This window comes from Saimiri boliviensis, chromosome 1, assembly GCF_048565385.1.
Source record: "Saimiri boliviensis isolate mSaiBol1 chromosome 1, mSaiBol1.pri, whole genome shotgun sequence".
Taxonomy (NCBI): domain Eukaryota; kingdom Metazoa; phylum Chordata; class Mammalia; order Primates; family Cebidae; genus Saimiri; species Saimiri boliviensis.
Genome location: NC_133449.1, coordinates 178,668,332 through 178,693,466, shown reverse-complemented (window position 1 = coordinate 178,693,466; position 25,135 = coordinate 178,668,332). Strand labels below are relative to the sequence as shown.

The following is a 25,135-nucleotide window of genomic DNA, read 5'->3' as shown; positions in this document are numbered from 1 at the left end:
TCAATAAAAATTTGGTAAATACGCTGGGCACCATGGCTTATGCCAGTAATCCCACACTTTATGAGGCCAAAGCGGGTGGATCGCTTGAGCCCGAGTTCGAGACCACTCTGGCCAACATGGCAAAACCCCATTTCTACTAAAAATATAAAAATTAGCCAGGTGTGGTGGTACACACCTGTAATCCTAGCTAATCACAAGGCTGAGGCATGAGAATTGCTTGAGCCTGGGAAGCAGAGGTTGCAGTGAGCTGCAATTGTGCCACTGCACTCCAGCATGGGCGAGACAGCAAGACCCTGTCTCAAAAAACAACAACAAAAGACCTTGTCTCAAAAGAAAAAAAAAGCTTTGGTAAACTGTATGTTTGAAATAATATTTATATTTAAGAACCTTCCCATGTTTGAAAAAATATTGAGATGTGGTTTCGATATAAACACTAATATTGGCAAATGGATCCATTGTGATTGTATCATGCTACTCTCCTTACCCTAGACATTGTTTTTATGTCAACAATAGTGCAATGCTATTTCATGAGTTCCCAGTGAAGTTATGTGACTATGCACATGGATCAGCTTTCACTGATTATAAACAAGGATAAAGTCATACATCAGTAAATTTGTATAACTTTGGAAAGGTGAATACAGATTTTAAGGTGTGAGAACACTGACGCATCATACAGTGCTAATTTGGTAGCTGAGTCTTATTTATAATATCAAATTTGCACATAGGATTTGGTTAGGTAATTGGATTTAAGTTAACATACAGGAAATCAGTAAGCTCGATATATGCAATTTACTCTCTTGTAAATTGTTTTAAACTAAGAAAACTGTTTTAAAACTACGAAAGAAAATCATAAGTTACTTAACATTTAGCAGAGCAAAATATAATACTGTACAAATACAGCAAAGCTGAGTAATTTACTTTCATCCAGCAAACTGCTAATAATATAATAAACATAATGCCATCATTATGTTTATTATAGTGTAGAAAGTTTAAAAAAACATTTACAACACAATGTCCTTCTTTCCATATATAGAATCCAGGACAAACAATGAGTATTTTAGTATGTACAGTAGTGTTCAAAAGGAAGACAGAAAATCTTCAGGAAGGTATTTACAGGATTTTGAAAAGAAACTTCCTAACATTAATTACAACTGATCAAAATATGTCCAGAGTACTTACCACATGTAAGGCAGCATGCAGTGTAGGAAATAAAGGTGAGTAACAGGACAATTTTTTACTTTAAGATTTTTTTCCCAGTCTAATAACAAATACACATACAAATACAGCTATGCTACAGAAGGCTATGAATATGAGCAAAGAACTATGAGAATTCTGATAGAGGAGAAACCAAATATACCTAGAGAAAATCAGAAAGGATTCATACTGTTGTGATAAAATAAACCCTGAAGGAGGATAAATTTTCAATTAAGAGAGACAGTATATACAATAAAGGCATAACAAAATAACTGGGACTGAAAGTAGTCAGCAATGTCTGATTTCTAGACACTGATGAGTTTCCGGAAAAGTTTTATAATGAAAAGAAGGGTAGGCTTATAGGCAAATTTCAGAAAGTTGAGTAATAACTGAATAGTTTGAGAAGAGAGTCAATATGTTACCACTGAAACACCAAGAGACAGAGACTAAAACAGACCAAGGAGAGATCAAGAGATAGACTGAGAAGAAACACTCTAGAAAGCCTGAGTAATAGAGAGATAAAGGGAGAATAAGAGACACCAAGAGACACCAAGAAAGATGACTGAGAGGGACAAAGGGGCCAGGCATGGGAAAAGAGAGAGAAGAACACTGTTATGGACTGAATACTTGTGTCTCCTCAAAATTTGTATGTTGTGCTAACCCACCATATGACATGAGGAGATGGGAACTTTAGGAGATAATTAGGTCATAAGAGTGAAGTACTCATGAATGGGGTTGGTGCCCTTATAAAAAGGACTGTGAAGAGTTCTCTCCCCTTCTTTCTACTATGTGAGGGTAGAGTGAGAGAGAAGTCAGCAGTCTGCAACCCAGAAGAAAGCTGGGAGAAATAAAAGTATTTCTTTTATTTATCCCAAATATGCTGGGAGAAATAAAAGTACCTTGTTTAAGGCATGCAGTATACAGTATTTTGTTATAGTAGCCTGAACTAAACATACACAAACCTGAAGGAAAAAGTAAAGAATAATTATTTTGTGGGTGTTGGGTAAAGAGGCATTGTGAATGTTTCCAAGCAAAGAGAAAAGCTAACTGAGAGGGAAAAAGAAAGACATCAGCAGGAGAGAAATTAATGAGACTAATGAAGCATCATCCCAGAAAAGGCATGCAGGGAGAGTTCAAAAAACAGCATGAGTTGATTCTTACAGGGCGGTTTAACATAAAAAAGCAGCAGCTGAAGAAACACACAATGTACAGCATTAATCAAAATTAAGATTAAAAGTTAGGTTATACACTGAAATTCAATAGGATACGATCAAATACAAAAAAAAAAAAGTAAAACTTCAATAACTGCTGAAAAAGTAAAAAATAATCGAGAGATAATTTTAAAATACAAACGAATAAATAAATCAGTCTCAGCCAAGTTCTGCTGAGCTGTTGTTAGCAGTCTAAATACAAAGAAAACATGCTTATCACATTTGTGGTTAGCCTTGGATTTTAACTGTCTGCTTGACCATCTCCAATTCTATGACTCTTAAGCATCAAACCACTCCTCAGCTATTCAAATCAAAATGTTAGATTCACCAAACATTTCATTATCCCTTAGCCCAACATCCAGGCATTTCCTTCTCCTTCAGCCCCAATTATTTAGCTTGATAATTCTGGATTTATCAAAATATTCAACACTAAAAGTCAACCAAATCAAGAATGATGCTCACCGATACTGATATGTCCTCATTTTTTCTCTTAACACTGGAGTCAAACAAGACATTTCTCCCTCGTCTTTCACAGTCTTGATATACAATCAGTCGAATCTGGCTTGGATCAAACTCTGGTAAAGGCCAACTTGAAAGAAAAGTGAAGATCCATTAGAGTTATTTTAATAAATATTCCATATACATTCTTAGAAATAAACCTATATAATAAAGCCCAAAATTGTATTATTTTATCTTTATATAAAATATCACCAGTTCATGGCTGAAAACTTAAGAGTAAAAATAAAGGCAAAATAAAATTAATTTAAAAATAACAGCGGCAACTATGACTTAGTATATATAAAATAGTTATCCTATGATTTTTAAAAGCATTAACTTAATAAATATACATGAGTATATTTAACATAATGAAAATGTGTATTGATTTCATGTCATGGACCAAGATGACACAATAAGGCTAACCCATATTTTTAAGTAGTTTTGTTACTATTTCTCCAATATAGAAAAGTGAAAAATAAAACAGTTTTCAGTTTAAATAACGGCAAAGGACTTACAAGACAAAAACAAGCAAAAAAAAAAAAAAGTGGAGCACAATCAAGTATAGTGAAAATTCTCATATGCTGCTGGTATGAATATAAACTCCTGGGTGCGGTGGCTCAGACCTGTAATCCCAGCACTTTAGGAGTCCAAGGTAGGAGGATCACTTGAGCCCAGGAGTTTGAGACCAACCTGGACAACATAGTGAGACCCCCCATCTCTACAAAAAGTTAAAAAATTAGTCAGGCATGACAGCACGCATCTGTAGTCCTAGCTACTTGAGAGGATGCAGTGGGAGGATCACTTGAACCTGGAAGGTCAGGACAATAGCGAGCTGTCATCATGCCACTGTACTCCACCATAGGTGACAGAATAAGACCCTATTTCAAAAAATAAAAATAAAAAATAAATTGGCACAATCTCTTTAGAAAACAGATTTTTAAAAATTTATATGTATGTACTAAACAAACAAATTCCAATAGAAATGAAGTTGTTCCCAGCAATTCCACTCCAGAAAAAATTATCACAATGAATGAATTTCAGCTATAGGAAAAAATAGACCACAAGCAAAAGATGTCAGAGAATGACTCACACACACACAGATAGCTACTGTATTTTTCCACTTATATAGAGGTTAAAAATGGGCAATGTTTGTCTAGGGGTTCATACTTAGTTTTTAAAACTATAAAGAAAACAAAGTAAGTAATGGCCTCAAGAGTTTGGAGAGTAATTACTTCTAGGAGTAAAGTAGAGAGAAAAGTGTAACCAAAAAAGGGACATACTAGGTGAACATAGGCAATGGCTATGTTCTATGTTTTGACCAGATACTGCCGATATGGATCTTGACTTTACAATATATAAACAGTACATCACGTTTGTTTTATGCACTTTGATATATGCATTACATTCCACAATTTAAAAGATTAATGGGGTGAGGGAGGTAGGGAAGAAGGGAAACAGAAAACAAACTGAGTGACAACTATCTGGTGAACCAAACACAATATAAATGACAGGACAGCTGCTAGGCAATTGGAGAATGGATATGCCAGGAGCTGTTTCTTATTAGTTACAACTGGCTATTTGTTTTTTTATAATTTCAACTTTTATATCCAGGGGGTATATATGTAGGTTACATGCATATATGTCATGATACTGAAGTTTGGGGCACAATTGATGCTGTCACCCAGAGAGTGAGCATAGAACCCAACAATTAAGTTTTTCAACTCTTGCCCCCTCCCTTCCACCTTGCTCTACCAGTCCTCAGTGTCTATTGTTGCCATCCTTATATCCAGAGCATCCAATGTTTAGCTCCCACTCATAAGTGAGAACATGAGGTATTTGGTTTTCTGTTCCTGCATTAATTCATTCACAATACTGGCCTCCAGCTGCCTCCATGTTACTGCAAAGGACAGGATTTCTTTTTTTTTGTTTGTTTTTTTGAGACAGAGTCTCACTCTGTCACCCAGGCTGGAGTACAGTGGCACAATCTCGGCTCACTGCAACCTCCAGCTCCCAGGTTCAAGTGATTCTCCTGCCTCAGCCTCCTGAGTAGCTGGGATTACAGGCACGCGCCACCATGCCTGGCTAATTTTTTGTATTTTGAGTAGAGACAGGATTTCACCATGTTGGTCAGGCTGGTCTCGAACTCATGATCCACCCACCTCAGCCTCCCAAAGTGCTGGGATTACAAGTGTGAGCCACCATGCCCGGTCGATTTCATTCTTTTTTTATGGCTGCGTAGTATTACATAGTACATACGTACCACATTATCTTAATCTAGTCCACCACTGATGGGCCCCTAGGGTGAGTCCATTTCTTTGCTATCGTGCACAATGCTGCAATGAACATACAAGTGCTTGTGTCTTTTTAGTAGATTTGTTTTCTTTTGGATATATACTTGGTAATGAGATCACTGAATAGAATGGTAGTTCTCTTTCAAAGTTCTTGGACAAATCTCCAAACTGCTTTTCACAGTGGCTTTCCCTTTTCTCCACAGCCTCAACAGCATCCGTTATATTTTGACTTTTTAATAACAGTCAATCTGATTAATGTGGGATGGTGTATCATTGTGGTTTTGATTTGTCTATCTCTGATGATTAGTGATGATGAGAATTTTTTCATGTTTGTTGGCTGCCTGGATGTCTACTTCCAAGAAGTGTCTGTTCATGCTTTTTGCCCACTTTTTTTTTTTTTTTGAGATGGAGTCTCACTCTGTTGCCCCGGCTAGAGTGCAGTGTGGTGTGATCTCGGCTCACTACAACTTCTGCCTCCTGGGTTCAAATGATTCTCCTGCCTCAGTCTCCCAAATAGCTGGGACTACGGGTGCATGCCACCACACCCAGCTAATATTTTTTATTTTTAGTAGAGATGGGATTTCAGCTTGTTAGCTAGGATAGTCTTGATCTCCTGACCTTGTGATCTGCCTGCCTCGGCCTCCCAAAATACTGGGATTACAGGCAAGAGCCACCACATCTGGACTGTCCACTTTTTATTGTGGTTGTTTTTTGCTTGTTGAATTGTTTAAATTCTTTTTTTTTTTTGAGACAGAGTCTCACTCTGTTGCCGGGTGCCAGGCTAGAGTGCAGTGGCGTGATCTCAGCTCACTGAGACCTCCACCTCCCGGGTTCAAGCAATTCTCCTGCCTCAGCCTCCCAAGTAGCTGGGACTACAGGCGTGGACCATCGCACCTAGCTAATTTTTTTGTATTTTGGTAGAGATGGGGTTTCACCATGTTGGCCAGGATGGTCTCGATCTCTTGAACTTGTGATCTGCCCACCTCAGCCTCCCAAAGTGCTGGGATTACAGGTGTAAGCCACTGTGCCCGGCTATATTCTTTATAGATTCTGTATATTAGACCTTTGTCAGATGCACAGTTTGTGAACATTTTCTGTCATTGTGTGGGTTGTTCATCAGGCACAATTCTTCATTTCCTTCAGAGAGCCTTAACTCTAACCCTGTCGACATATGTGAAACTATATATAACTGGCAACATAAAACATCTTCATTCCAAATTCTTAACAGAAAATATAATTGTAATTTTCCTCTGTCTAATCTTTAGCAAATGTCTGTGTGCTAGTAAATGATACAGACCTACCTAGTTATCCAGGCTAAACCAGAGATTCCTCCTTATACCACACTGACTTGCATTATACTCAACTGTTTCTACCAAACTGTGCTTTCATACTATGCAAAGGAAACTGTAAAGGAACAGACTAAGGATGAAAATAAAGAAAGTGGTCTCATGGAAACCAATAAAAAAGAACACTGTAGGAAGGAAAAAGAAATACCACGGCAGTTACTAAAAGCATCCACTACAAAAGCAAAAGTCACTGTTGACCATGGCAAGGACAGTTCTAAGGAATAAAGAGTACAGAGGTCAGATTACAGGGGACTGAAGAGTGAATAGGAGCAGAGAAAACAGACAACTGGTTATAAAAAAAAAAGAGAGAGAGAAAGAAAATGAATCCTCAGGTAGAGTGAGAGTGATCGATATTCTGCTATTAAAAATGACACATCTGAACATGTTTACATATATGTTGATTACAATGAATCTGAGATGGAGGAGAAATACAAAGCCTCTGAGGAAGTAGAGAACAGGATATAGAACACAGGTGAAAATATTAGCTCAATGAAAATAACTCTTGCACTAGGCTGGAAAGAAAGGAGGTAAAGACATATGTGGGTGCAGAAAGATTTGTAGATATGAAGGTAAGGTGCTGAGGGAATCCATGTCAGAGAGATCCATTTTCTTTGCCAAGTAGGTGAAGGAATATAAAGGAAAGGTGGTAAGGTGTGGGGATAGTATAGAGTAAAAAAAGAGAATAGGGATTGTTGGGAAAAAAAAATACAGTCATGCACCATATAATGTTTTGGTCAACAACAAACTATGATGGTGGTCTCATAAGATTATAATGCAGTTCAAAAATTCCTATTGTCTAGTAACACTGTAGCTGTCATAACATGATAGCACAAAATACTGCTCACGTTTGTGGTGATACTAATGTAAACAATCCGACTGCACAGCCAGTTATATGAAAGTATAATAGATACAATTGTGTACAATAAGCAATACTTGATAATAAAAGACAATGTTACTGGTTTATGTATTTACTAATCTTTTCATCATTATTTTAAAGTGTATTCCTACTTAAAAAAAAATTAACTGTAAAACAGCCTCAAGCAGATCCTTCAGGAGGTATTCTAGAAAAGGGCATTATTATCATAGGAGATGACAGTTCCATGTGTGTCATTGCCACTAAAGACTTACAATGGGACAAGATGTGGAGATGGAAGACAGTGATACTGATAATCCTGACTCTGTGTAGGCCTAGACTAAGGGTATGTTTGTGTCGCAGTTTTTAACAAAAAGGTTAAGAAATATTTAATTGAAAAAAGCTTATAGAATAAGGACATAAAGAAAACACGTTCTTACAGTTGGTACAATGTGTGTGTATCTTAAGCAAAGTTTTACCACACAAGAGTTCAAAAGATTTTAAAAATTAAAAAGTTTATAAGTAAAAAAGTTACAATAAGCTAAGATTAATTTTATTATTGAAGAAAAACATTTTTAATAAATTTAATGTAGCCTAAGTATACAGTGCTTATTTATAAAACCTATAGTAATATACAGGCTTTCATAGTCACTTAACTACTCACTCACTGACTCACCCAGGAACTTCCAGTCTCACAAAATCCATTCACAGTTAAGTGTCTTATACAGGTGTACCACTTTTTATCTTTTTTTGTGTATATGTGATACAGTCTCAGTCTGTTGCCCAGGCTGGAGTGCAGTAGTGCAATTTTAGCTCACTGCAACCTCCACATCCCAGATTCAAATGATTCTCCTACCTCAGCCTTCCCAACAGCTGGGTTTAGAGGAATGTGCCACCATGCCTGGCTAATTTTTGTATTTTTAGTAGAGACAGGGTTCCACCATGTTGGCCAAGCTGGTCTCCTGACCTCAGGTGACCCACCTGCCTTGGTCTCCCAAAGTGCTGGGATTGCAGGTGTGAGCCACTGCATCTGGCCTACTTTTTATCTTTTATACTATATTTTTGCCATACTTTTCTATGTCTGGATATGTGTAGATAAACAAATACTTACCATTGTGTTACACTGCCTACAGTGTTCAGCACAGCAATATGCTGTACAGATTTGTAGCCTAAGAGCAATAGGCTATTACCATACAGCCTATGTGTGTACTATACCAGCTAGGTGTGTCTAAGTACACTCTGTAATGTTTGCACAACAACACAATTGCCTAACAATGCATTTCTAAGAACACAGCCCCATCATTCACTGGTACATGAGTGAATATTGAATAGAAAACATAAGATTTTCAGGCAATGCTGTACATCTACATAATGTTGAAGACTATGACAATGTACTGGCCACAAACTACAGTTAGGTGATTTTCTCAGGTAGGCACTCATGTGCTTGAATTTGGATCAAACTATGCCAAGGTAAGGGTTTTGACAGGTATATGGGCCAAAAGAAAAGGAAGGCTATGGAAATGGGCAAACTGACAAGAATACAGCTGAACTGATCTAAGCTAATTAGGGAACATAGTGATAGGATGAGGAAACAGAACAAAATAGAGGCAGTATAGTCAAGGTGCTCAAAAAACACAAAGAAGGAGAGTGGCAGGCAGAGGGAACAAGGAATAGGAGGCTATAATCACAGGGTAGGATCCAAGTTTAAGATATTAGAGGTAGAACAGTTCATTCATTCATTAAATACAGATAGGTACCTATTATATGCCAAGCACTGGTTAGAGCAAGACAAGAAAGAACCTGCTCTGGGAGAATGATACAATAGTAGCTAAGCAAAGAAATAAATTTGATAATTTCAGGTAAGTCAATACACTACAATAGAAGGAATGCTTTGTGTGTGGGGGAGGTATATTCCTTTTTTTTTTTTTTGAGACAGAGTCTCAGTCTGTCACCCAGACTGGGGTGCAGTAGCATGATCTTGGCTCACTGCAACCTCCACCTCCTGAGATCGAGAGATTCCTGTGCCCCAGCCTCCCAATTGGCTGAGATTACAGGCATGTGACACCATGCCTAGCTAATTTTTATATTTTTAGTAGAAGCAGGGTCCTAGCTGGTCTTGAACTCCTGGCCTCCAGTAATCTGCTGGGATTATAGACATGAGCCACCACACCTGGCTGGTATATTCATTTTTAAAAAAGGTGCCTAATATGGACAAAATTTTCTGGAGAAAATAAAAATTTGGGCTCTGCTGGATATGAAGTCTTCTAATAGACCTTAAATAAGCACCAATGCCACCTCATTTAGCCAAACTCCTCTGGTCTCCTAGACACCCAAAAAATAAAATCCAAGTTCCTTTGCTTAGATGTAAAGTTCTTCATGGGCTGGCCCAGATCTGCCTTTCCAGACTCACTTCATGTTACCCATGATTACTATCACACTGATCTTCTTAAAGGTGCCAACATATACCAGTTTCATGCCTTTGTGCAAGCCATGTCTTCGACCTGAAATATTCTCACTCTCTCTGGCAAACTCTTATTTATGCTTGAAGATCTAGCTCTAAACATCACCTCCTCTAAAAAGTTTTTATTCATTCCTTTTTTTTTTATTGCATTTTAGGTTTTGGGGTACATGTGATGAACATGCAAGATTGTTGCATAGGTACACACATGGCAGTGTGCTTTGCTGCCTTCCGTCCCCTCACCTGTATCTGTCATTTCTCCCCATGCTATCTCTTCCCACCTCCCCATCGCCCCGCCCCTCCCCCATTTCCCCCCAATGGACCCCAGTGTGTAGTGCTCCCCTCCCTGTGTCCATGTGTTCTCATTGTTCAACACCCGCCTATGAGTGAGAATATACGGTGTTTGATTTTCTGCTCTTGTGTCAGTTTGCTGAGAATGATGGTTTCCAGGTTCATCCATGTCCCTACAAAGGACGTGAACTCATTGTTTTTGATGGCTGCGTAATATTCCATGGTGTATATGTACCACATTTTCCCTATCCAGTCTATCATCGTTGGGCATTTGGGTTGGTTCCAGGTCTTTGCTATTGTAAACAGTGCTGCAATGAACATTCGTGTGCATGTGTCCTTGTAGTAGAATGATTTATAATCCTTTGGATATATACCCAGTAATGGGATTGCTGGGTCAAATGGGATTTCTATTTTTAGGTCCTTGAGGAATCGCCACACTGTCTTCCACAATGGTTGAATTAATTTACATTCCCACCAACAGTGTAAAAGTGTTCCTATTTCTCCACATCCTCTCCAGCAGTGTGTGGATTACGAGATGAACAGATGGAGACCATCTTGGCCAACATGGAAAAAAAAAAAAAAGTTTTTATTCATTCCTCCAAGCAGAGTTAGCTGCTGACTTTTGGGATTACATTTTACCTTAGATTATAAATCTAATAGTATCTTCATTAGATTGTCCTGTAATTTATCTGGTCACATGCCTGTTTCTTCCATTAGAAAAGAAAGCTCCCCAAGAGAAGATCTTATTCATCTTTGAATCCCCAGTACCAAGATTGGTAAATGAGTAAAACTACATACCCCAAGTAAATGTAATATTATAGTCACTAGATACTTCATGAGTGAATGGATTCCACAATCTGAAAAAAAAAAAGTGCTTTCTTTAAAAAGTAAAAAGGCACGGGCCAGGCGCAGTGGCTCATGTCTGTAATCCCAGCACTTTGGGAGGCCAAGGCCAGCAGATCGTGAGGTCAAAAGATCAAGACCATCCTGGCCACATGTCGAAACCTGTAATTTTAGTAGAGGTGCTACTAAAAATACAAAAAATTAGCCAGGCACGGTGGTGCATGCCTATAGTCCCAACTACTCGTGAGACTGAGGCAGGAGAATGGCTTGAACCCAGGAGGCGAGGTTGCAATGAGCCGAGATCGTGCCACTGCACTCCAGCCTGGGCCACAGTGCGAGACTCCATCTCAAAAAAAAAAAAAAAGGCAAGTCCATCGACTCATGAATAAACAAAATGTGGTATGTCAATACAATGGAATATTTGGCCATAAAAAGGATGCATATTACATAGATGAACCTTGAAAACATTAGGTTAACAACAAAAAAAAGCCAAATACAAAAAGGCTACGCATGATGATTCCATTTATATGACTTGTCCAGAATAGGCAAATCCATAATGACTGCAATGTGTATGGGGTTTCTTTCTGGGGAGATGAAATGCTCTGAAATTAGACAGTGGTGATGGTTTCCAAAAAATTTTGTGAATGTACGAAAACCAAAACCAATAACAAAACAACCACCACCACCAAATGAACCTAAAACAATGAATCACACACTTTAGAAAAGTGATTTTTATAGAATGTGAAGTATATCTCAGCAATAATAAAAACTAAGGCTTTATTACCAAACTTATTTGCAAATTTGTATTCTTTGTTAATTTAAAATAAGCCTTTATGAAAAAGGTAAAATTATAAAGCTTTTATAAAGAAACACAAGTGATTATGCGACCTTGGGTTAGGCAAAGATTTCTTAAACAAGATTAAAAAATTACTAGGCATAAAATAAAAAACTGTTAAGTTGGACTTTATAATAAAGTTTTAAACCTGAACATCAAAACAAGCTAAAAAAAAAAAAAAAAGAAAGAAAAAAAAGGGCCAGCCAGAGATTGGAAGACAACATTTGCAATGCATATATCTGATAAAGGACTTATAAACAGCCAAGACAAGGAACTCTTACAAAGCAGAAAGCAATAAACAATCCAATTTTAAAAGGGTACAGATACAACTTGGGCATTTCACAAAAGAAGATGTATGAATGGATAAACAGTATATGGAAATGATAATTAACAGTGTTAATCATCAGAAAAATGCCAATTAAAACATGGCCATGGGTGGGCGCAGTGGCTCATACCTATAATCCCAGAACTTTGAGAGGCTGAGGTGGGTGGATCACCTGAGGTGGGCAGTTCGAGACCAGCCTGACCAACATGGAGAAATCCTGTCTCCACAAAAAAAAAAATACAAAATTAGCTGGGCATGGTGGTGCATGACTGTAATCCCAGCTACTCAGGAAGCTGAGGGAGGAAAATCACTTGAACCCAGGAGGCGGAGGTTGCCATGAGCCAAGATCTTGCCATTGTACTCCAGCCTGGGCAACAAGAGCAAAACTCCTCTCAAAAAACAACAAGAACAACAGTAACAACAACAACAACCATCACCATGGCTACAACCATTAAAATCGCTAAAATTGACACAACTAATAACACCAATTGTTGGTAACAATATGAAGCCCCTTGGAACTCTCATACATTGTTAGGAAGAGTGTGAAAGTGTTGGAATATTGGAATATTGGAATACTGCTTGGCAGCTATGATTCAACAATTCCTCTCATAGGAAGTTATCCAATAAAAATGAAAATAAATGTTCACAATCACAGAAATGTTCACAGCAGTTTTATTTAACCCCAAATGACATGGAGAATGGATAAACAAACTATGATATATTCCTACACTGAAATACTACCCAGAAATACCAAAGAATGAATTGCTGATCACAGAGTAACAAAGATGAACTCAAAAATACTGTGGCATGAAAGAATCCAGACATAAAATACTGATAATTCTGTGTATATGTAGAAGAGGTAAAACTAATGGACAATGATAGAAATCAAAGCGGTGATCAGGGATACAGAGTGAGAGGAAAGGAGTAGAAAGGTATACTAAGAAACTTTCCAGAGTGATCAAAATGTTCTATATCTTTATTGCCATTGTGGTTACATAGATACATGTATTTTTCAAAATAAATCAAATTATACACTTAAAATATGTACATTTTATCGTATGCAAATTATAGCTCAATTTTTAAAAGAGAAAGACTACTAAAAAGGTAACACTATATTAATCAAGTTACATTACATTATAGACATCTCATTAAAACAGAGATATTAAACATTTACAAAACTCACAGCATAATGCCAAGTACTGGGAATGTTTCTCTTGTCACATTCGTTATGCATTCATTCACTGACTTAAAAGCATTCATTCAGCATGAAAAGAAAAAGATGGCCATACCATTAAATGCCCAGTCTAATAGGAAGGCAGACAACTGATTTTATCAATGTGATATATGCTATGACTGAGGCAAACTTACAATCAAGATAAGAGGTCTGCATATGCAGGAAAGGTAAGGGTTTACTGAAGAAAAATAGTAAATGATAGACAATAAATAATAAATAGTAACTAAAACACAACATCTATTATATGTCAGCTACTGTTCTAGGTGTATTACATATTTTAATTCATTTAATTTTCACAACAGTAATTCACTTGATCTTTAAAATAACTCTATGTGGCAGGTACTACTATTTTATAGGTAAGAAAATTTAAGGCATAGAGAGATTAAATAACATGCCCAAAATAATACAACTAGCTAGTAAAAATGTCAAAGTTGGGTTTAGATTTCAGTCCATTATCTAAATCATTCTGTATGGTCTTGGCCTCTTGAGTAGGAAGTGATACTTAATAAGTTTCGGCTTCAAGTAATGGGCAGGGGAGAAAAGTATTCTCTTCCTTGAAAGAAGAAAACAGTATCTGCTGTAATTCTTAGTGATCCTAGCTCAGGAGTGTACAATGAAGCAACAGGCACAGCTATAAAGGCAGGCTGGAGCACCAGATCAACAGACATAACCAGTTCGACAAGCACATACAGACTTCATCCAAGCAATGAGTAAACAAAGGTTTTAAACAACAGCTGACAAGATCACCTGTGCATTTCAGAAAATCAGACATAAACCTGAAGAACTGACAAGAGAGAAGCCTGGAGAAAAGAATGTTATAAGCTGAACAAAGGAATAGCACTGTAAATAGAAAGTGATAGAGTTAGATCTTATTTGGAAGGCAGAGATAGGACCTGGAAGACTATATGGGAAATAAAGGATGAAAATGGCTGACACTCAGGTTTCAGATTTGATGAAAGGACATATCATTAACATAGATAAGGAATGTATCTGGGGGTGGGAGGGCGGAAGTAAATTTGGGATAAGGATGTTGCCAGATGGAGTTCGAGAGGGCTGTGAGATATCTGGAGAAAGATGTGCAACAGATTGATGAAAAATGGGTCTGGTGGCCAGGCGTAGTGGCTCATGCCTGTAATCCCAGAACTTTGGGAGGCTGAGGTGAGTGGATCACCTGAGATCAGGAATTTGAGACCAGCCTGGTCAACATGGTGAAGCCCCATCTCTACTAAAAATACAAAAATTTAGCTGGGCGTCATCAATGATAGACTGGATAAAGAAAACATAGCACATATTGGTGGGGCACGGTGGCTCACGCCTGTAATCCCAGGAATTTGGGAGGCCGAGGCAGGCGGATCATGAGGTCAGGAGATCAAGACCATCCTGGCTAACACATAAACCCCATCTCTACTAAAAATACAAAAAAAAAAAAAAAAAAAATTAGCCAGGCATGGTGGCATGTGCCTGTAGTCCCAGCTACTCCGGAGGCTGAGGAAGGAGAATTGTTTGAACCCAGGAGGCATAGGTTGCAGTGAGCTGAGATTGCGCCACTGCACTCTAGCCTGGGTGACAGAGTAAGACTCCAACTCAAAAAAAAAAAAAAGGAAATGTGGCACATATACACCATGGAATACTATGTGGCCATAAAAAAGGATGAGTCCATGTCTTTTGCATGTACATGGGTGAAGCTGGAAACCACCATTCTCAGCAAACTAACACAAGAACAGAAAACCCAACTCTGCATGGTCTCACCCACAAGTGGGAGTTGAACAATTAGAATACATGGACACATGGAGGAGAACATCACACATCAGCACTTGTCAATGGGTGGGGGGCAGGGGAGAAACAGTATTAGGAGAAATACTAATGTAAATACTAATTAGAAATACCTAATGTACATGATGAGTTGATGCGTGTAACAAACCTGCATGTTCTGCACATGTATCCCAGAATTTAAAGTATAATAAAAAAGAAAGAAAGAAAGAAACAGATATTATCCAAGTAGGCCCAACCTAACCATATAGGCCCTTTGAAAACAAGTTTTTTACCAGCTAACAGGAGAATTGAGAGAGCTGAAGTACATGAAGGATTCAGTGATCTGTTGATGGCTTGAGGATGGAGGAGTCCACACAACCAGAAAACAGGAACATCAACAAGCTTATTTTCTTGTTGCTGGAATTCAGTTCTAATAAGTTTGGAAAAAGCATTTTTCCAAAGCCTCAAGATAAGAACTCAGTCTGGTCAAGATTTTCATTTCAATCTTCTGAAAACATGAAGAGAGAATCCAGCCATGTTATACCAGACTCTGCCTTAAAGAACTGGCATAAAAATGGGTGTTGTTTTAAGAGTTTACGGTAGCTTGTCATATATCAATAGAAAACTTATAAGCCCTATAAAAATAAAAGCAGAGGATATCATTGCTGTTCTTTAAAAAAATTAGCTGGGCATACTGATGGGCACCTATAATCCCAGCTACTTGGGAGGCTAGGACAGGAGAATCGCTTGAATCTGGGAGGCACAAGTCTGAATAAGGATATTAGAGAGATCAAAGGATATGAAGTTGTGGTCACAATGGGAAGATCTCAGAAAGAGAGCAATCAGTTAGCTAACAAGGCTCAAGGTACAGCCAAGAAGAACACATGAAGGTAGAGAATAAGAGAAGGAACCGGAAGGCCAGAATGTTAGATGTGTGGGCTGCTCAAGCTGATTGCACAAGGTGATCTAAAAAGGACTATCAGCCAAGTGTCAAGGTTCTTGATGAATACTGGCCAACCATCTGGTACAGGTTAGCCATAGATGCCAATAACAAAATAGAGCAAAGTGTGGTAAAATGTCACAGGTCTCATAAAAGAACAGGTTTTCATGAGAGGACAGGGAACAGTCTCCAGGCAATAGTGACAGGGCCAAGTTACTAAGCCCAAAGTTGAATAGGGTATGGCAAAATAAACATTCCCTACTGGAAGGGCAAAAGGAAGAATTATGGCCCCTGAAGGCCAAAAAAAGAAAGAAAGAAAAAAAAGTGGGAAAATTGGGAAGAAAATGGGGACACAAGGAAGGAGTTCTAAATGATGCCAAGAAAAGGCACCATAGGCATTATTAGACAAGGAAGGGAAGGAAGGAATAAAACATGAAGGCTCACTTCATAGAGGAGCTTACACTTTGGGTCATGTCTGAATTAAGACAGGAATGTCTAAAGCAGAGATGAAAATAACATAGCTTTATGTTTAAACAGAAATCTCTATGAAGATGTTCTGGTATAGATCAGACATTCCTAGAGTCATAAACAAAAAATGAAAATAAAATGCTGGTCAAAATCATCTGGGAAGACATGTGTGCCTCTGTAGAGGATGTCCCTGAAATGGAGAAAGGTTACTAATAAAGCTCTGATTCCCTTTACCTTATAATAGAAAGAAGTTGTGACATGGAACTCTACAGACACATGAAATTAACTAAATAAACTTATTACCAAAAAGTTGCCTGACAGATTAATTATTTGTCATTAGGAGAATATGAGAATTAAACAACAATCACTCACAACAGAGTGGCTCTTTAATAAGGAAAGTAAGTTTAAATGGTAATAGTCATTCTAAATTTATTCATTTCATCAAGTGAAAGAAGTGAAGGAAAAGCAAAACTAACTCACCTACAGCTGCTGTTCTGGATAGTGCTGGCTGGTGCCTCTTTTTTTTTTTTTTTCTTTTTTACCTGTAGCCCTACTCTATCTTCACTGGTATTTGCTTATGCTCAGCACTCAAGTGTTTATAATGATCTCTGATTTTACCAGAACCTAAGTCTTCTGATACTGCTTTCCACTTCATCATGTTACTTCTTTTTAATCAAAATTTAACTGAAGACAAATGCAAGCCAAATCACTAACAGTGTTAAGTATACCACCACCATTCACACAAATTTATACATTATAGAAAAACTTTCTTCAATAATTGCTATTAAGCAATTGTATTTAGCATATTTAAATGTTGGTAAAAAAAAATTCAGTGATGAACCACAAACTATTTTAAGACTTTACATAGATGCTATTTATAGTGTGTCAGCTTATCTGCTCTGCATGTTTTTTTTATCTGACACCTTCAAAGAATGCTAATAGAAAATAAACATGCTGGAATAGACACTCTCCTTTACACATTGCCACTGTGCCTTGGAAGACCATGTGAACTCCTGTAACACACATTACTGACTACTAAAATAGGACTAAGCCATGCATTCTCAGTGGGGCCACGATCACTTCCAAGAGGGCAAACTGGTTCTTGGTGGGGAAGGGGAGAGAAAAATACTTAGATATTAAGTGGGATGTAGCCCTCAGAAGGGCCACAGTAAATAGGCAAATACACAGCATATCTACAGTGTTAAAATTTCATGAAGGGGGAATGTTTTTTTTTAACAAAAAAAGGGTGTTAATCCTGATTAAATAAAAGGTGCTGGGATAACTGGCTAGCCTTATCTGGATCCTTACTTTTTACCACATAAAAAATTAACTCAGGATGGAGTAAAGATTTAAATGTAAGATCTCAAACTATAAACGTCCTTGAAGAAAACCTAGAAAATACCCTTCTCAACATTGGCTTTGGCAAAGAATTTTTGGCTAAGTCCCCAAAAGCAATTGCAACAAAAACCAAAATTGACAAGTGGGACCTAATTAAAATAAAGAGCTTCTGCACAGCAAAGGAAATTATGCTTCTTGCACAGCCTGCAGAAGCATGAGCCAATTAAACCTTTTTTCATCAAGTCTCAGGTACTTCTTCATAGCAATACAAGAATGGCCTAATACACTGATTTCTTTTTTTTTTTTTTTGAGACAGAGTCACCCAGGCTGGAGTACAGTTGTGTGTTCATGGCTCACTGCAATCTTGTTCTCCTGGGCTCAAGTGATGATCCTACCACTCAGCCTCCCAGCAGCTGCAACCACAGATGTCCACTACCACACCTGGCTAATTTTTGTGTCTAGTACAGATGGGATTTCACCATGTTGCCCAGGCTTGTCTCAAACTTGTGGGCTCAAGCAATCTGTCCACCTCAGCCTCTGCTGGGATTACGGGTGTCAGCCTCTGCACCTGGTCATATCTATTTAACGTTTAAAAAAAAAAAATTAAGTACACAGTAACTAACAAAATATGACTGAAAAATACTATGAATTTAGTATAGCATTAATAAAAAGAACATCTATACACATTTGAGAACCAGAACTACATGTGCATCAATTACTTACTGTTTATAGATAGTACTCAATACTTTTTGTAGAGTCAAGGACTAGATCCAATAACTATCCCAACTCAGGCATCAAAATTTTGGCATTTTCAGGTATAAAAATGGCTGTTATACTGCTCTATGACATTATACTTGGTGAAATTAAAACTTTTTTTAAGGTAAACAGAAGATACTTCCTTTAAGATGCATCATACAGCTGGGTATGGTGGCTCACATAATTCCAGCAATTTCGGAGGTTGAAATAGGAGGATTGCTTAAGGCCAGAGTTCAAGACCAGACTGGGCAACATAGTGAGCCCCTGCCTCTACAAAAAACAAAAAAATTAGCCAAGCATGCTAGTGTACGCCTGTAGTCCCAGCTACTTGGGAGGCTGAGGTAAGATCACTTGAGCCCAGGAGGTCCAGACTGCAGTGAGCTGTGATAACGCCACTGCACTCCTGCCCAGATGACAGAGGGAGATCCTGTCTGGGGAAAAAAAAAACTGCATCATAAACTTTTCTTTCAGTGAATGGAAGTGTTTGAGGGAGAAACACCTTTGTAAGACACATTTCCTTCTCCATTGATTCAGATTACATGGGTTTATAGATTCAGCTATAAAAGGCAAATGTAAGCATGCTTTCTTTCAGATGCATCAAAAAGTGTTTTCTTAGAGTGAATGGAAGTGTTTGACGGAAAAACACCTCTTTAGGCAAAACTTTAGGATATGTTAGAACATGTTTCTTTCTCCATTAGTACCTATTAGGATGAGTTGAGAAATCCAGCAATAAAAGGCAAATGTAAGCATGTGTTCCTTAAAAAGAAATCAAAACTTTTTTTTTTTTTTTTTTTTTTTTTGAGACAGTCTTACTCCGTCGCCAGGCGCCAAGCTGGAATGCAGTGGCACAATCTCGGCTCACTACAACCTCCGCCTCCTGGGTTCAAGCAATTCTGAGGCTCCGCCTCAGCCTCCCAAGTATCTGGGACTACAGGCGCATGCCACCACGCCCAGCTAATTTTTTTATTTAGTAGAGATGGGGTTTCACCATGTTAGCCAGGATGGTCTCGATCTCTTGACCTCGTGATCCGCCCACCTCGGCCTCCCAAACTGCTGGGATTACAGGCTTCAGCCGCTGCGACTGGCCAAAACTATTTTTAATTTACATTTTTAAGAATGTTAAACCCGCTTAATTTGCATACAAATATCCTTTATTCTATTCTGATGTCTTCACTCTATCTGATACTGACTTCTGTTCCAATGGTTTGTCTTTATAGTACATAACTCTACAGTGCATAACATCTGACACTTTCTTCACCTTTTCCTCTATTTCAGCAGAATTTCATATTTGACCTTCATGACATTTACTGAATATCCCCATTAAGCAACTCTACTTTTTAACGGCCTTATAAAACTTAATTTTGCCATAGAAGGTTTCATTTCTGTGCAATCTTTATGTTTTCCATCTCCCTTTTCATTGTAATCTTACATCTTATTTGCCAAGCATCTTCTTATGCTCTGCTTCTGTTTCAGAAAACACTCTTTCTTGTATCCTATTGAGGATACCGAATTACCTAATTACAAATTTTGATTCCAACTAGGAAGTTTCAGAAATTTAATCTTTTTCTGATGCATATTAATCTTCTCTTTCCTCTACTATGTAGCGTTATTGCTTTTTCTTTTGAGACAGGGTCTCACTCTGTCATTCAGGCTGGAATAGTGTAACCTTGAACTCCTGGGCACAAGTGATCCTTATGCCTCCAGCGTCCAAGGAGCGAGGACTACAGACAGGGTCTTGCTATGTGGCCCAGGCTGGTCTCGAACTCCTGGTCTTAATCAATCCTCCTGCCTTGGCTTCCCAAAGTGCTGAGATTACAGGCATCAGCTACTGCAGTTGGCCTATAGTTTTTTTGTTTGTTTTGTTTTTTTGAGACGAAGCCTTGCTCTGTCACCCAGGCTAGAGTGCAGTGGTGCAATCTTGGCTCACTGCAACCTCCGCCTCCCAGGTTCAAGTGATTCTCCTGCCTCAGCCTCCCGAGTAGCTGGGAGTACAGGTGCTCATCACTGTGCCAGGCTAATTTTTGTATTTTTAGTAGATACGGGGTATCACCATGTTGGCCAGGCTGGTCTCCAGACCTCGTGATCATCACCTTGGCCTCCCAAAGTGCTGGGATTACAGGCGTGAGCCACTGTGTCGGCCTGGCCTGTAGTTTTTAAAGCCCTGCCCCTACTTATCTTTAACAAGAGACTTCTCCAATCCAAAATGTTTAAAGTGCCCTTGGTCCCAATCTACAATTCAGTTAAATGCTGTTTAAATCTCTAAGTTATTTAGCCAGGAAGCAGTCAAGCCCAAATGTCACAGTCCAGAAGGCTTCTGTATTGGTCAGGGTTCTCCAGAGAAGTAGAAACAATAGAAGATACAGATATAGATACGGATATAGATATATAGATATACGAGAGGGGATTTATTAGGAAAGTTGGCTCATGAGATTATAGAGGCTGAGAAGTCCCATGATAGGCCATTTGCAAGCTGGAGACCCAGGATGCAAGCAGCATGGCTCAGTCCAAATCTAAACATCTCAGAACCAAGGAAACCAATGGTATATTTCTCCGTCTGAGGCCAAAAGCCTAAGAACCCAGCAAGCCACTGTTAATAGATCTTTGAGTCCAAAGGCCAGAGAGCCTGGAGTTCTGATGTCCAAAGGCAGGAGAATGTTCCAGCTCCAGAAAAAAGAGGAAATCCCATTTCTTCTGCCTTTTTTTTGTTGTTGTTCTATCTAGGCCCCCAGCCAACTGGATGGTGCCTGCTTATGTCGAGGGCTGATCTGTACTCAGCCCACAGATTCACACACCAAATCTCCTCAGGCAACACTCTTCACAGACACACCGGGAAACAATGTTCTTCCAATTTCTAGGTATTCTATAATCCAGTCAGGCTGACACCTAACATTAACCACCATGGCTTATATCACTGCAACTCCACTGCACTGCAATTGAAAGTATCTCCTACTATCAGGATTAAAAGAAATTTTCTTAAGTAGGTAGGACCATCAGTGACAAGACATCATTAGTGTACCAATTTCTATATAATTCAAATTGATTTTGTAAGCAGTGGAAATTCCTTCCAGATTGACAACTGGTTAATCAAAAATTAACCTAAATAACATAGGGAGAAGCTATGACAGATAATGAATATAATAAAACTTCAATTACTTTGCTAAACAAGTGAGTAAATAAATACCTATTTTAAGAAGTACCATTTTAATGCTGGAAGCCTGTATGTATACTAATCATTTCTCTAAGGAATTATAATTCTCTAATCTGACAGAAAAATAATTTAATGATTGAGTCGCTAATCTCAGTTCCAAACAATTTAGTTATCAATTTAGGACTTATTTATATCACAAAAATCTCGATTAATATTTATATAGATAGGCTGTTTCTATCATTATTTTTCTCTAACTACATCTTAATATACTTAATATTATAAGAACACTAATCTTTAGACTTATTTTTTCATAATAAATTCAACTATACTCAGGGTATTAATGAAATTCTAGTGACTGTAATTTTCATTTCAATGACAGGTATAGTCAGCTGCTTGGCCATAGAGTTACTATCATCATTTAATCAAATTAGATGTGAAAAAAATACCATAACAAAAAGATAAACTATTATCGGCATTAAAGTTCCAAAAATCACTTATATTTATCATATAATTTAACATGCATGAAATTATATGCACAAAGAATTCATTAACACCAATTCCTGGTAAAAATGGAACCTCAGCAACAGATTTCTATACTATGAGGGGCTATCATGTATAAATATGCTATATTTACTTAGTATTTTTCAGCTAAGTATTTTTACTTAGTATACATATACTAACTGAAGTGTACCTGACCTATGTGGTTTAGCTTTCTGACATTAACTCTATATACCAGGGAACCTAAAAACTATAGCAAAACACTGGAAGAGTGCTAAATGAGCTAAAACAATTTAGAGAGCCAGTATCCAAGTTGTTCCACTGAGTCATACATAGCGGGAAAAAAAAAAATAGAAGAAGAACTTGTATAATGGGACTTATTTAAAATAAAATCAGGCAGGGCACAGTGGTTCATGCCTGTAATCCCAGCACTTTGGGAGGCTGAGATGAGTGGACCACCTGAGGGCAGGAGTTCAAGACCAGCCTGGCCAGCATGGTGAAACCACATCTCTACTAAAAATACAAAAGTTAGCTGGGTGTGGTGGCAGGCGCCTGTAATCCCAGCTACTTGGGAGCCTGAGGCAGGAGAATTGCTTGAACCCAGGAGGCAGAGGTTGCAGTGAGCCGAGATTGCGCCACTGCACTCCAGGCTGGGTGATAGAGTGACACTCTGTCTTAAAAAATAATTTAAAAAATAAATAAAAACAATGTACCTAAATTAGTATAAGGCCAGTACTAATTCAAATTATTTAAATCAAATGACTAAGTGGGGACACACATTTAAGGTTTTCACAAAGCATCGAAAATAATTCTAAATAAAATCAGGTCCATCTCAGTAAAATTAGAGAATACTATTAACTATAAAAATAACTGGATTATGATCAACACACTAATATAATGTCAAGCTTTTAATTTAAATTTTACTTATAAATATACACACACACACACACACACACACACACACATATATATATATATGATACAAACACAAAAGCACACTGCTTTCCAAATACCTGTAGTGAAGGTTCCCATGTAAACATATCAAGAAAGAGCAACAAATGGCAGAAAGAGAATCATAAAACATACATAAGCCAAGGACTAATACACTGTATAGTATTTATGAATTATATATTTTTAAACAATGATTAACACTTGCTTAAAATATTCTCAAGAAGTCCTTCTAATAATTGAAGTTATCATCATAATTTAACTTTTAATAAATTCTTGGCATTTAAAATTTTCCGATTTTTAAAGCAAATATATCACCAAATTTATAACTAAATTTGGATTATTTTGATGCTAACACACTTGAATATCACATTAAGTTGAGCTCTACATTAGCAGCATCCTATTTCTCTTAAGCAGTTCCACTTTTCAAAATCCCTAAAAACTCCAGTCATGCACAACTGTCAACCCAGGTTAATAATAGCAATGAACCATATTCATCTGAAACCACAAGACTGTCAGGTGACATACCAAGAAGTCTGAATTTAACTCAAATAAAAGGCTTTCCATGCTGCAATGCAAAAAGGCTTAATCCTAGCAATGGAACCATGAGGGACTGGGAGCCTTTAAGAAATCTATTGCCCATGACAAAATCTATTTTTGCAAAAGGCTCCATCTTTCCAGTCCTACCGTTTCACAAGTAACATCCTGCTTTTTTGTTTCACTGAAGAGTCTGGGATTTTTACAGAAGCAATTATAACTGCTTTTCAATTCCTTTATCTCTTCTACTATAAGTACATGACTAAGAAAAAAAATCAGTCTAAGTGTTCTGCAAATGAAGTGCTGTCCTGGCAGCTGGTACGGACCAGAAATGCCAATGCATGTATTTTTTAAGGGTGCTTTAACTAAACAAAGTCTGGTCCAGAGTAACAGGGCTCAGGTAACTACAGCATAGAACCCAGGTCTTCAACAATCCATATGTATAAGAAACTGAGGTTCATCTGGTAAACAAGAAAACACAATAGTTCCTTTCTCAACTTCTGTATTTCCTAACTCTGCTATTTCAGACAAGTCCACATCCACCTTCTTGGAAGCCACAGCAAGCTTGTATTCTACCCAGAAGACAAGGAAGTTGAAAAGCAGGCCCTAATGATCACAGGGCCCAGATTGCTCAGTATGTAAACTGGCTCACTAATCTGAACTCTTGCGTTAAGTTCAAGTGGACAAGTCTAGCCTTTTACTGCCTTTTAATTTATAAACCACAATAAGACTACCATATTGTAATACATTATGTAGCTGGTTCATGAAATAGAGACATTCTGGAGTGCTACAAGCACTGTTTTTCAGGGGGGTTATATTTTAATATGTATCAGCATGTCATTTTAGAAAAACCAAGGGGTGCATCTGTGTATGTATGCCAAAAGGACTAATTCAGTTAACAGAAATGCCTTAATGAGCCTGTTAGTTTATGAGGTAACAGACAATATGCCGAGACCAAGAATCATTCCTCACACCCAACATGGCAAAAACAGAAGAATGGGCTCTGAATCAGCCAAACTTGGATTTAAGTTCCAACTCTGCCACATACTGATTCACTGTAATTGTAGAGAAGTGCCTTGAATTCTCTAGTCCTTAATTACTTGTCTATAAAGCAAGACTACCTCTAAGATTGATACAGGGATGTTTCTCTCTTCAACCCTTAGAACATGCATCACACCAAGATCTCCAAAGTGATTATTACGTGAAGAAAAGCAAGGTTCAAAACTATGTATACCATTAGTAGGGAGGCAAACAAACATAACAGTATGTTTGTATGTGCACTAAACTTTTTCAAGAAAGATCAATTAGAAACAATATAAAGACATAAATTCTAAGTAGTTAACTTAGAATTAATTATTAAAAGATGAAACC

The 25,135-nt window shown here is 37.8% G+C and overlaps 1 protein-coding gene across 2 annotated transcripts in view; it reads right to left on the bottom strand.

Annotated features, from left to right (window-relative positions):
• FNIP1 (folliculin interacting protein 1) overlaps window positions 1-25,135 on the bottom strand; it is a 150,942-nt gene that overhangs the window by 101,931 nt on the left and 23,876 nt on the right. For both annotated transcript variants that reach the window (XM_010339043.3, XM_010339045.3), the window contains exon 2: window positions 2,868-2,994. In XM_010339043.3, coding sequence (XP_010337345.1) covers window positions 2,868-2,994 — 127 coding nt within the window. The remainder of the gene's footprint in view (window positions 1-2,867; window positions 2,995-25,135) is intronic.